The 12,861-nt window shown below is 45.2% G+C and overlaps 1 protein-coding gene across 1 annotated transcript in view; it reads right to left on the bottom strand.

The window, feature by feature from the left end:
• The window catches only part of VPS53 (vacuolar protein sorting 53 homolog (S. cerevisiae)), a 174,587-nt gene that overhangs the window by 70,882 nt on the left and 90,844 nt on the right, over positions 1–12,861 (bottom strand). The window contains exons 10-11 of the mRNA XM_011999596.1: positions 8,981–9,082; positions 1,156–1,250 (exon numbers count right to left, since the gene is read on the bottom strand). Coding sequence (XP_011854986.1) covers positions 1,156–1,250; positions 8,981–9,082 — 197 coding nt within the window. The remainder of the gene's footprint in view (positions 1–1,155; positions 1,251–8,980; positions 9,083–12,861) is intronic.

The following is a 12,861-nucleotide window of genomic DNA, read 5'->3' as shown; positions in this document are numbered from 1 at the left end:
CAACTTCACAGTGAAGACAGTTGGCAGGTACCACCTAAAGCAAGTAATCAAAGTGTCAGCAATAATGGGACAAATCAATGTGATGTGCCTCTTGACACAATGCACTGGGGATACAATGCCACTTTTATGGCATTCTTGCCCAAAATGGATTTAATCAAGAAAAAAACAAAAACTAAGGACATTGTACAAAATACCTGGCCAGTACGCACTGAGGCTGTGAAAGACAAAGAAAACATGAGGAATGGCTGGGCGAGGTGGCTCACACCTGTAATCTCAGCACTTTGGGAGGCTGAAGTGGGTGATCATTTGAGCCCAGGAGTTCGAGACTAGCCTGGGCAACACAGGAAGACCGCATCTCTACTAAAAATAGAAAAAGTAACTGGGCGGGGTGGCGTGCACCTGTGGTCCCAGCTACTTGGGAGACTGAGGTGGGAGGACTGCTTGAGCCCAGGAGATGGAGGATGCAGTAAGTCATAATCTCACCAGTGTACTCCAGCCTGGGGACAGCATGAGACCCTGTCTCAAAAAAGGAGAGGAGGGGAGGGGAGGGAAAAAGATGAGGAACTACTCAAGATTAAAGGAGACCAAGACCAAAGAGGTCTGACAATGAAATGCATGATTATTGGGTCCTGGACCAGAAAAAGGGAAATTAATGGGACAGTATTACCTTCTTGATTTTGTTAACTGTGGTTGTTATGTAAGATGTTAACATTCTCTGAGGAGGGCATGTGAGAATTTTTTGTCCTATTTTTGTAACTTTTTTGTAAGTCTAAATTATTTCAAAATGAAAGGTTGAATTATACTTGAAAACATATACATTGGAGATTAGGCTTTCTTCCAATACCCAGTGCCTGACACTGTAAAGCTGTGTGGGCTGACATATGTCAGGGCTCAATACACCCACATGGGGAGCGATCCCAATGTAGGAAGCCACTGGGGACCTTATTAGGGGCAAACTCAGGCCCTGAGATTTATAGACACAATTAATGATAACATTCAAAAGATGTAAAAATATCCCTGATGGGTTTCTAGGGAGGGTCACAGGCGTGCCACATCCGTCTTTCAGCCCCGGAAGGAGCTGTGTGCTTCTGAGACCCAGTCATGACCAGAGCGGCGAGAAATGCAGGCAGAAAACAGCGAATGCTCCTCACTCACTTGTCTTGGGATTCGATATACACGTAGAGATGAGGCTCAAAACACTTGGAAACAATGCCATGAAATGGATTGTCTGGGGCTTTAGGCTTCTTTGGCTGTAAAAACAAAGAAAAATAAATCCTATACCTGAGTGATCTTTGCAAATGTTCAAGAACTTTTTTAAAAACATAACTTCAAAGTTCACTCCTAAGTCACAGATAAGAGAGGACTCAATGTAACCCAACATGATAGCTTCACGATTCACCCTGGCAGGTGAACAAAACACCAGCTTTGTTAGCATCACCCACTTGCTCTGGACGGTGAAAGACATACTGTTACCTGGATAACATATGTATGTTGAATCTGGAAGCTCGTCATCATCTATCCGACTGGTGTTTTCCAGAATTTAAACCCTGGCTAATAACAGCACCTTGTATTTGTACAATGCTTTAGAATTTAAAAAGTGCTTTCACACAATCCAATTTTTGATAGCACTTTGATGCCAACTAACATGTTACCTGCTCCTCACAATAATCCTTCACGTAGGTATCATTACTACTATTTTATACCTCAAGAAATGAGGACTCAGAGGCTCTCTAACCTGCCCCAAGACATATGTAGAAGTCTGCTTTTCTTAAACGAGAACTCTATTATACCATTATTTTCCTGCAATGGTTCCCAGAATTTTTTGAATTCCATCAGTAAGAAAATGTAAGAAAAAGAAGGATGGAAAACCAATAGAGGGTTGTTAACTTTATTTTGCTACTTTCTATTCTTACCACAAGTTCCTAAAAAAATAAATAAATAAATAGTTTTTTTGTTTGTTTGTTTGCTTTTTGAGACAGAGTCTCCCTCTGTCAACCAGGCTAAAGTGCAGTGGCGCCATCTCAGCTCACTGCAACCTGCGCCTCCTGGACTCCAGGGATTCTCGTGTCTCAGCTTCCTAAGTAGCTGGGACTATAGGCACGCGCCACCACGCCGAGCTAATTTTTGTATTTTAAGCAGAGGTGGGGTTTGGCCAGGCTGGTCATGAACTTCTGGCCTCAAGTGATCCACCCACCTCCACCTCCCAAAGTGCTGGGCTTATAGGCATGAGGCACGGCGCCCAGCCAGAAAATCGTATTTTATACCCTCAAATTTTATAAGAATAAAATAGCAGCATATTGGCAGTACGTTCTAAGAAAGGACAGTTGGTAACCTTACATCAGATAGATAGAGAGAGAGACACACACACAGGCAGGCAGGCAGACTATACTGTCTTTATTTTTTTCCTTTAGGCCACTGCAATACTAGACAAGCACTGGTTTCCAGGCTGTTACTTGGAAGCCACTGATAAAGAAGTCATACGACAGGCAAGTATTTTAAAACTACATTTGCTACTTAATTCCTTTCTAAATATCTAAAAAAAAAAAAAAAAAAACACAAAGATTTTCCTACATATTACTTTCTATTCCTAAAAAACGTGAATTCTGTCTGTTGCCAAATGTCCACAAAATGACCCTGAGCCAAACACACCTTGCTGGGGTTGATACTAGAATATAATTTGTATGTAAATTGGCACCCACAACATACTTGTTAAATTGAACTACTCATATCTTATTTTTTTTAAACCCACTTATTGAGGTATGATTGACATTTTAAAAGCCCTACATATTTAATGTATACATTTCGATGCATTTGAGGTTAAGTATACACCCATGAAGCCCTCACCACCATCAAGGCAGTAAGTGTATCCACCACCTCCTCAAGCTTCCTCCCACCCCTGTTGTTATTATCACTTGTGGTAATAATACTTGCCGGGCGTGGTGGCTCACGCCTATAATCCCAGCACTTTGGGAGGCTAAGGCAGGCAGATCATGAGGTCAGGAGTTCAAGACCAGCATGGCCAATATGGTGAAACCCCGTCTCTACTAAAAAAATACAAAAATTAGCTGGGCGTGGTGGCGGGTGCCTGTAGTCCCAGCTACTTGGGAGGCTGAGGCAAAGGAATCGCTTGAACCCAGGAGGCAGAGGTGGCAGTGAGTCGAGATCGCACCACTGCACTCCAGCCTGGCGACAGAGTGAGACTCCATCTCAAAAAAAAAAAAAAAAAAAGAATACTTAACATAAGATCTACCCTCTTGAACTGCTTATATATTTTAATAAATACTGGAGGAGATAAGCCCCAATGACAGACAGAAATGATAACTACCTATTTCTGGTCTTTTTTATTATTTTTTTAAATAACACATTGCAATGGTAAAAAACATCTGTAAAAACTGATTTGTAAAAAATGATCACCAAAACTTAAATGTCAACTTTAGATAGACCCACTCAATCTTGTACTTAACCCTCTTCCCTTTTTACCTTCCAGGAGTTCCATATCTTTCATTTTTTGGCAAGGTTTCTAGAAACTCTGGTCCTTCCTAAGAATAAATACAATCTGCACTGTTTACTCTTATCATCTGGAAACCACTGCCATAGCCAGGCCTTGGACTGAGCCCACAGTAGGGCCTGGGGGACCACACAAGCCTGGCTGATTGAGCTTGAATCTGCCGGGTCTAGAATTCCACTTGAGTGCACAGATGTCCTGGGAGTTTTTTGCACTTCCATTAGTTCAAGATGAAGGATCTATGATGGAGGATGAGGACTATGAGGGGTGTCCTCACTCGCCCTGTTTTTTCCAAGTCAGTATCTACCTTTCATTATTGATTCACTAAGATGATTTAAGTGAACAGAAAAATGTGATTTAATTTATCTAACTCTATAGGACTAGATATCATGGATTTAGATTTGGAAAACATGGCTTCTACAAACAGATATCTTTTTATTAATTAAATAATAATGATAAGCATTATGGCTATTCTTTTCATTGAATTTTTTTCTTCTTTTGAAGAAAATATTCACATTCTGCAGGATGACTTCTGGTAATTATACATGTGAATTTACATAATACAGAATGTTACCATTTAAAAAAATCAACATGCATATTTTGCTTTTTTATTTTGAACATGTATATTTTGTATTCAGCTTTACTGACTTGCTAATTTATGTGTACTTTCCCAACTGCTGACAATATTTTATCACTTTAAAATGGCTACATTATGAAACTCTTAAAAAGCCTATAGATTATATAATATTACTGTAATGATGTTAAATTTTCTGATTTTGATCTATGGTAATATAAGTGAATGTCTTTCTTCTTAAGAAATACCTACTAAAGTTCGTGTCCTTTGTAGGGACATGGATGCTGCTGGAAACCATCATTCTCAGCAAACTATCGCAAGAACAGAAAACCAAATACCGCTTGTTCTCACTCATAGGTGGGAATTGAACAATGAGATCACCTGGACACAGGAAGGGGAACATCACACACCGGGTCCTATTGTGGGGGGTGGGGGGAGGGACAGCATTAGGAGATATACCTAATGTAAATGATGAGTTAATGGGGGCAGCACACCAACATGGCACATGGATACATATGTAACAAACCTGCATGTTTTGCACATGTACCCTAGAACTTAAAGTATAATAAAAAAATTAATGAATTAAAAAAATACCTACTAAAATATTTACGGGTAAAGGACATTATGTCTACAACTTACAAATTGTTCTAAAGGTCAGGGGGGAGTGGGGGGAAAATGATAAAGTTATATAGGAAAATGCTAACAATTGCTGAATCCAGAAGAAAGATATTTAGGAGCTCCTTGTAACTTTTCTCCTAGTTTGACATTATTTAAAAAAGAAAAAAAGTAAAGGATAACGACAAAAAACTTGGAAAATGGGTACCAACGGCCTGATGGAAAATTCCAGAGACCGCAATGGAGCCATCTTAAGAATGGCACATCGTCAACACCACACGGGCTGGGGGGCAACACTGTGTGGGAGGCAAAGGCACTCCTGCCTCGGCGAAAAAGGGGTTTGGATCAATCTCCTGGTTTGATGATGCACTCTGGGGTCCCCCGGAGGAAGCTGAGAGATGGGAAGGGATCTGGATCAATTTCCTGGTTTGATGTTAGCTGCCCCTGGAGGAAGCTGGGAGATCAGTACACTGTACCTCACTGACTAGGTTTATAATTTATGAGCCCATAATTATTTCAAAATATAAAGGTTTTTAAAAAGTGGTTCAGAAGATGTGGGCCTGCATGTGAAGAAGTTTTATAAATATCTTTATTTATTTTGCTTATAGTTTCCTTTTTATGTATACACAAAAGTGATATATGATTGGAGATAAACTATGTTGGAATAAGTTTGAAGAACTCATCTGGTAAGTATAAAATACAGATTCTAACTGGGAAAAGAAACTGGCTATATAATTCCAACAAACTCATCTTGATCAGTCTGCCACAGGCCCTGCCCTTGATGAGGCCCCACAGGACACTCAGAAAGCTGCACGACCAGGCAGCGCCAGGGTTCCACCTCTATCTGCCTGCCCTCCCCACCAACAGCACTCTTCCGCAGTGCGGAGGGACCCCTGACCTTGCCACCACAGCACCTAGGTCGTCCTCTTGCAGCCTTTCTAGTGTGAGCTGAAGCAAGAGAGGAATAATGGGAGAGATTGCCTACAGTTTCCTTTTTCCTTACTTTTTTCCTACAGGGCTGCCTCCTGCCTATGGCTGTGTGATGAACGTGCTCAGTTTAGATAATATGTGCTGGAATTTCGGCTAACTGGCGTCTCCCTTTGCACCACGCAACTCCCCAGAGGGTTGATTCTCAGCTTAAACACTACACTAAGTCATTTAGCAGTAGCGTTTGGGCCAGGTTCTGAGTGTGTGAATTCCGCCCAAAAGCTGCACATGTTTAAGCTATTTCCTCCTGGAGTTTGGTGGAATAATAAAAGGTTACTGTTGTCACAGTGAGGAGGTCTGCAGCTGGTCCCATTTCCTTTTATTACTACCCAATGTAAACAGATTAAATCGAACTGCTTGGGTCACCAGAAGGGACATTCCTTATTTCTTCTCCTTTCTGTTATACCTTCAGTGTCCCTCAGGCCCCTTTCCGATTTCAATCTTTATCATTGGGAATATCTTGGCAACTGATTGCTCGGGCCCTCTTGTAAACTAAATACCTTTTTTCATGTTCCCTCTCTCTTCTCAGCAGCCAGGCGTAAACTGCAGTAGTGAGCAGGCTGTGACCCTTACCTTGAGAGCCACATGGCTACTGACTGCAGCCATGGAATGAGTTAGGTCACCCACGGAGCCAGCAGGACCTTCCCTCCAACCACCTTGGGCTGATTTCACCACTAACATCTGGTGGGGTCCCTCCCCGACCCCAAGGGCTCTGCTCTTGTTGTATACCCCACTCTGGGAAGAGGGAGACCCTGGGGCACCCACCTAATCAGCCACCAGCTAGGCCAGGGCCGGTGAGGCAGCAGGAGGTCAGGGATGGCATGGGTGGAGGCATTAGTCACTGGCACTGGCATATAAGTTTTATTACTAATGAGTAATAGCCCATGAAATGGCAAGTAGATCACCTAGATCAGGGGTTTAGTTGTTTCTTTTGAGATGGAGTCTCGCTCTGTCGCCCAGGCTGGAGTATAGTGGTGCGATCTCAGCTCATTGCAACCTCCACCTCCCGGGTTCAAATGATTCTCCTGCCTCAGCCTCCCGAGTAGCTGGGATTACAGGCGCCCGCCACCGCGCCCGGCTAACTTTGTATTTTTAATAGAGATGGGATTTCACCATGTTGGTCAGGCTGGTCTTGAACTCCTGGCCTCAGGTGACTGGCCTGCCACAGCCTCCCAAAGTTCTGGGATTACAGGTGTGAGCCGCCGTGCCTGGCCATTTTTTTTTTTTTTTAATGACATAAAATCCCTGGTTCAAAAAAATGTTTTATCTGAAAGCCCACGATACAAAATGACTCACAATAAAACTGCTCTGATCGCAGGATCTAGGTCCCTAGCCGCCTCCTAACGTCCACAGTGACATCTGACGGGGCACCAAGGAACACAGTTTGAAAACCATTAGCTCTCACTGAAGGCAAACTGGGGAAGTCTAAAGAGAGAGAATAACCTACCTAAGGTCACATGGTCGGTCAGCTAATGGCCGACAAGAGTCCGACATTTTCCCAGCACGTGGCTCTGCTTTACCCCAGGTACTGGTCAGGTGTCAGTGTTCTGTGTTCTTAGAACGAGCAGGTCTTGGTCCGTACAATAGTAACTTTAAGCTTCCATATGAGGAAAAAGTTCCAAGAAAAAGGAAAATTGTATTTTACCTGGCAAAACTGATTGTGTAGGGAATGGGGCCTCTCTATCTTAATCCAATTGAATAACATCCAGAGATGACTAGCGAAAGGAGTAACTTTTCCTGGCAACACTAGAAGCATCGGAGTGTTTAACTGCACAATTTCGGACATGACCATGGCAGCCACTAGCACTGGTGAGACAACAGGGCTCTGCAAACGGCTCTCCTGCGCAAAGCATGCCCACAGGGCCCAGGTGGCCCTGTGTGGATGGAGGACACACCAGAAGGACGGGCTCTACACCCAGAGCCTTCTTTCCACCCTACTCCCTGCTTCCAAAATGCAATTGAGAACTGCATCTAATTAGTTACAAGAAACTGTTCATTTTCTCCCGTGCCAGTCAATACAATGATGGCTTTAAATCAACTGCATCTAATCCTATATATACATCTCCAGGATGGAGCCTCCTCAAGATGTCCCATCAGTTTTGTTCATTTACTTCTATTCCTGAGATTCAGTTCTATGTCCTCGACTCCAACGAGACACGAGTGTATCAACAAAATAGCACTGGGAAAGGATTTCTAGGTTCTGACATTGAGACCTGGCTTCCAGTTTAAGCTCCTCCACTTCCAAGCTATGCAACCCTGGGCCAACCACTTAATCTCTCTGAGCTGCAGTTTCGTCACCTATAAAGCGAGAGGCAGGAATTGTGAAGATGACATAAAGCATGTGAAAGAATTTAAAAGTGCAAAGGACTATAGAAGTGTGAGTATCCATTCTATTACATCGTTTAATCAAGGGACCAGACACATTTGATTGCATCATTTCAGAACTGCTCCTGGGAGCTCTGCTCTCTGGGCTCCTGCCCTCACGGTGCTGGGAATGAATGAATGAACGCAGGGCTAGCTGCAAAGTGCACGGCTGCAGGTTTCCCAGAGCTGGTCCTCCCAGCCAGCCTCTCTTTTGGTGGTGTCTGGAGCGAAACAACACCATACAATAATCCTCCAGCAGTCAAGTGTAGAAAATTAAAAAGAGGGATCACTAATCTAGAAGGGAAAAGTTCTGATTTATTGCTCTAACCTCCCTTGTCATAACATGGCAGTTAACCAAAAACACCATTCTGTAGGATGAAGGGAGAGGAAATTTAGACTTGGACAGAAAACTCCAAAGGAAATTAAAGTGTTAGTGTGCTCTGAAAAGTAACTCTCCAAATATGCCACTGGCCACCGTGATATTTCCAGGCCTCCCCAGCGGCTTCCAGACCTAAAGTGATCAGCTCACTGCGTGGAGGCCTCTCCTAGCCGAGGGTGCTGCGGGCTTCCCGGGGCTTGTTCAGCCTCTCACATCACCACTGTGCCAGGCGACAGTCAAACTGAAAACTGAGCTGACAAGTTCAGGAGATGCTGAATGAGGCAGAGGAGAACTCTTCTGGCCCCAGCCAGTGGCTAATGAAGCCTGCGTGTGTCCTGGCGGCCGGGCTCTGCAGGAGCAGAGATGTGGGGCAGGGAAGTCTGCCCTTTCGTGGAGTTTTCTAAATGCACTTTCAGATAAAGGCCTTCTGTAAAGACCACCACAGCTGTCAACTCTGAACGTGGCCAACAGTCAAAGGATCGTATCTGGAGCAAGCGGACCCATTTTCAGAAACGCACATGAGGCGGTCACCCGTGGTGATGCAGACCAGACTTACTTGATCTAAATCCCCTTTCTCCGTTGCCAGTTCCTCCGTCTCTGGTGTTGGCTCATCTTCCAGGAAGGGATTGGTAGATGGGGGTGGAGACTCAAGCTTTTTCTGTTAGGTAGATACGAGAAAGAGAGGTGTTTTCTGAGCATGTTCAATAGCGTTCCCCATTGATCTGCTTTCTCCAGGTGTCTCCAACAGCTAGTCATGCACTCTGATCTAATAAAGAGCTGAGGCAACCCAGACCACATTCTTACCTCCAGGCCTTCACTCTGCTTTCCCGTCTTCCCAAAATCCCCCTGACCACCCGGCCCCAACTCGAATCTGGCTAAAACGCTCACACATCCTCAGTCCTCACACTGGAACTCCATTCTGCTGGGAAGTCTTTCCCACCTGTCAGGTTTGGGTCAGACGTCCCTGACACGTGTTCCCAAACCATGCTACATGCCCCCTACCCAGGCATTTACTAAAATACGGCAGTTGCCCATTATTTGTCTTGTCCCTTCTGGCCTCCAGGATGCCAGAGATTATGTCTGTCTTGTTCCCCATCCTATCTCGGTGCCTGGCACGTAGCAGGGCCTCAGTAAACAGAAACGAATCAAAGTGCCAGATGGATTTCAATGCAAGAACAAACTACAAAGCTAATCTCATGTGTTCCAGATTAACAGACGTCTCTTCCCAAATAAGCCCCATTACAACAACCACAACAGAAATCTCCTTGAGAAAATCGACTTCTGAGCTTCCAAATATGACCACTATTTCAAAATGCATCACTGAGTAGGAACCAGGGGCCAGCGGGAAGGCTGTAGGCAGGAGGCGTGGCAGCTTAGCTCCAACCGTGCGGCACTGGCCCTACCACCCAGCTTCCCTGAGCCTCAGTAACTTCATCTGCAGAATGAGGGTGCAATCACAGGACTATCTGGAGGATCAAACGTGAAACCCAGAAGCAGTACAGGATCCATACAAGGGTCGCTGACGACGTCAATTCCAGTACAACTACAGAATCAAGGCAGCTCTCTGGAATTCCTTTACAGTTTTCACCTAGAGATGTTGTTTATGCCTGGGAGGCGAAGGCTTTAGCAGAAAGGAGGCCAAATGGACAAACAGAAAAGAGGGACTGCTTGGTGCTGGGGATGAGGGAATGGGGCAAGGCATGGCTCTCTGGAGACAAAAAGTTAATGGAGAGGGAGTTTCGAAATGTACTTGGTATTTTAGCCAACACCAGTGGGTCGACTTGAATTAATCCCTAAGCCAAAAGGGACAGCAGATGGACTATAGCGTGAATAACTTTGCCAAGTGCTACGACACCATCTGAAGATATTACAAACAAAAAGTAAAACCAAAACTTACACAAAGTCTGGGCGCAGTGGCTCACGCCTGTAATCCCAGCACTTTGGGAGGCCGAGGCGGGCGGATCACTTGAGGTCAGGAGATCAAGACCAGCCTGGCCAACATGGTGAAAGCCTGTCTCTACTAAAAATACCAAATTAGCAGTGTGGTGGCAGGTGCCTGTAATCCCAGCTACTCAGGAGGCTGAGGCACAAGAATTGCTTGAACCCAGGAAGTGGAAGTTGCAGTGAGCTGAGATGGCACCACTACACACTAGCCTGGGTGACAGAGCAAGACTCTGTCTCAAAAATAAATAAATAAATAAATAAAAGAACATAAATACCTTGCACAAAAACACTACACCTGCGTCTGGTTTTTGGTTTACAGTCATTTAAACTGCTTATTTGTTGGCCAAAACACTTGGATGCAATTGATGTGGACAGATACGGCCTCGGTGCACGACAAAGCCTTGTGGTGACGGAATTAGCTCGAGGTAATCAGTAGTAAGATGATGATTTTTGTGGTATCTTGGTGAGAAACAATATGGTCTAACACCCAAGCAAGTATTTCACATTTGCACACTCCAAACTTTGGCTTCTTTACCTAACATGAGAGAAAAAAATCCTTAAAAACTTAGAGCTCTTTTTAGAATGCAATATTTCCAAGCTTAAATTGTCTTCTTAAGGGCTGCTTTTAGAGAGAGACAGGAATAGTAAGAAAGGGAATCTACCAAGCTTAATCTTCAACAACCGTAAAAAAGTTAAGTTAGGTAACAGCATTAGCTTCCTGATTCCACTGGCTTAACAGCGGGTTCTGGGATGATGCTGATGAGCTGAGTCACTGTGATTCCAAGTCTTCTGGTCCCTTGTAGATGTGAAAAGCTAGTCAGCTGACTGAAGATAAAAGTTTTGCTCAAAATCATTCAGTGACAGACACAGAATCTGAGTTTTTGAACTAAATGCCCCTCATCTATTGCTAAGTCTATTGGGTTGATAACAGCACCTCACAATTACATAAAGGTGGGCCTCATTTTTAAAACGTAAGGTGTGATTGGAAATCATGGCAAACAGCAGATGTCAGTGAGGTGGACTGAGGATGTTCCTGGGCTTTACTCTCGCTGGCATAAAGCATCAAGAAAACGGAGAAGGTAGGAGGAAGTCACGGGCAGCTCCGAAGAAGCAGGCACCATCTGAGGCAGGGTGAGCGTGGGCCACTCGCTCAGTGTCACCATCTGGGGTAGGGTGAGTGCGGGCCAACCTCAGCCTCCCAAGTAGCTGGGACTACAGGTGCGCATCACCACACCCAACTAATTTTTGTATTTTTTGTAGAGATGGGGTTTTGCCATGTTGCCTGGGCTGGTCTCAAACTCCTGACCTGAAGCAATCCATCCGTCTCAGCCTCCCAAAGTGCTGGAATTATAGACGTGAGCCACCGTGCCCGGCCTCTATTAACATTCTGATGAAATGAGGGGAGTTGTGGACACCAAGGAGCTCCTAGCTCACTCATATGTGGCACATACATTCCACATGTGGACCACGTTAGTACAGGAAAAGTGATTGATTCCTCCCCTCATCCACTCAACAAAGGGATATGCTGGGCCCTAGGAGTAGAGCAGTGAGAAAGACAGGCCAGCCTCAGCCCTCACGGAGATTAGAGTCTGCTGGGGGAGACAGCCTTCAATCCAACAGTCACACAAACGGTGAGAAGGGCCATGAAGGAAAAGCGGTCATCATGGAAACGTGCAACAGAGGGCCGCAGGAGACTTCCCTAAAGAAAGGACGTCTGAGCCAGAGCTGAAGGATGCCTCAGAGTTAAATATGTGAGGGGTGGAGGGCGGAGGGAACAGCATGTGTCTGCCACTCACTCAGCAATGATGTACTGGGCATCTACTCTGCTCCAGGCACTCTCGGGCGCACCAGGGATGCAAGTGAGGAAGACGGATTAGAGGTGGCGCTGCAGTGGTGAGGGGAAAACTCAGGGAGTGGGATGAGCTGGGGATGAGGGTGGGAAAGTGCGTCTACACGGGGTTGTCAGAAAAGGTCTCTGAGGAGACGACGGCTGAGCTGAGTAAGAAGGAACTGCTCAGGCAAAACCCAAGGAAGGGTGTTCTCAGCAGGGAGACCTGGTGGAGATGCTGGAAAGCACTTGCTGAGTCTGAGGGACAGAAAGGAAGACGGGGGCCTGGGGTAAGAGGGGTGGGGCCTGGGGTAAGAGGGGTGGGGCCTGGGGTAAGAGGGGTGGCAGCAGCCCCGTCACGCAGCCTTTTGTGGGCCATGGTAAGGGTCGGTTTTCTTCTCACTGCAATTGGGCAGTCGCTGGTGGTTTTCAAGAGGGAAGTGATGTGATCTAATTTGGATTTTAAAAATAGTCCACTGCTGTGGGGGAACGGATTATAGTGACAGCAGGAAGCCCAATTTAAGAGGCTGCTACAGTGTTCCGGGAAAGGGCTGAGGGGGAACCGGACTAAGCTGGTGATGGAGGACAGAAAAAAGCGTCCGTCGGATTTGGGGCATAGTTAGGAGGCAGAGCCAGGAGGCTTTGCTGAGAGTGAGAACGAGGGT

The sequence above is a fragment of the Mandrillus leucophaeus genome, unplaced genomic scaffold, assembly GCF_000951045.1.
Source record: "Mandrillus leucophaeus isolate KB7577 unplaced genomic scaffold, Mleu.le_1.0 Scaffold6, whole genome shotgun sequence".
Lineage (NCBI taxonomy): Eukaryota > Metazoa > Chordata > Mammalia > Primates > Cercopithecidae > Mandrillus > Mandrillus leucophaeus.
The sequence above is the reverse complement of the archived record's forward strand: the minus strand, read 5'-3'. Positions and strand labels throughout refer to the sequence as shown.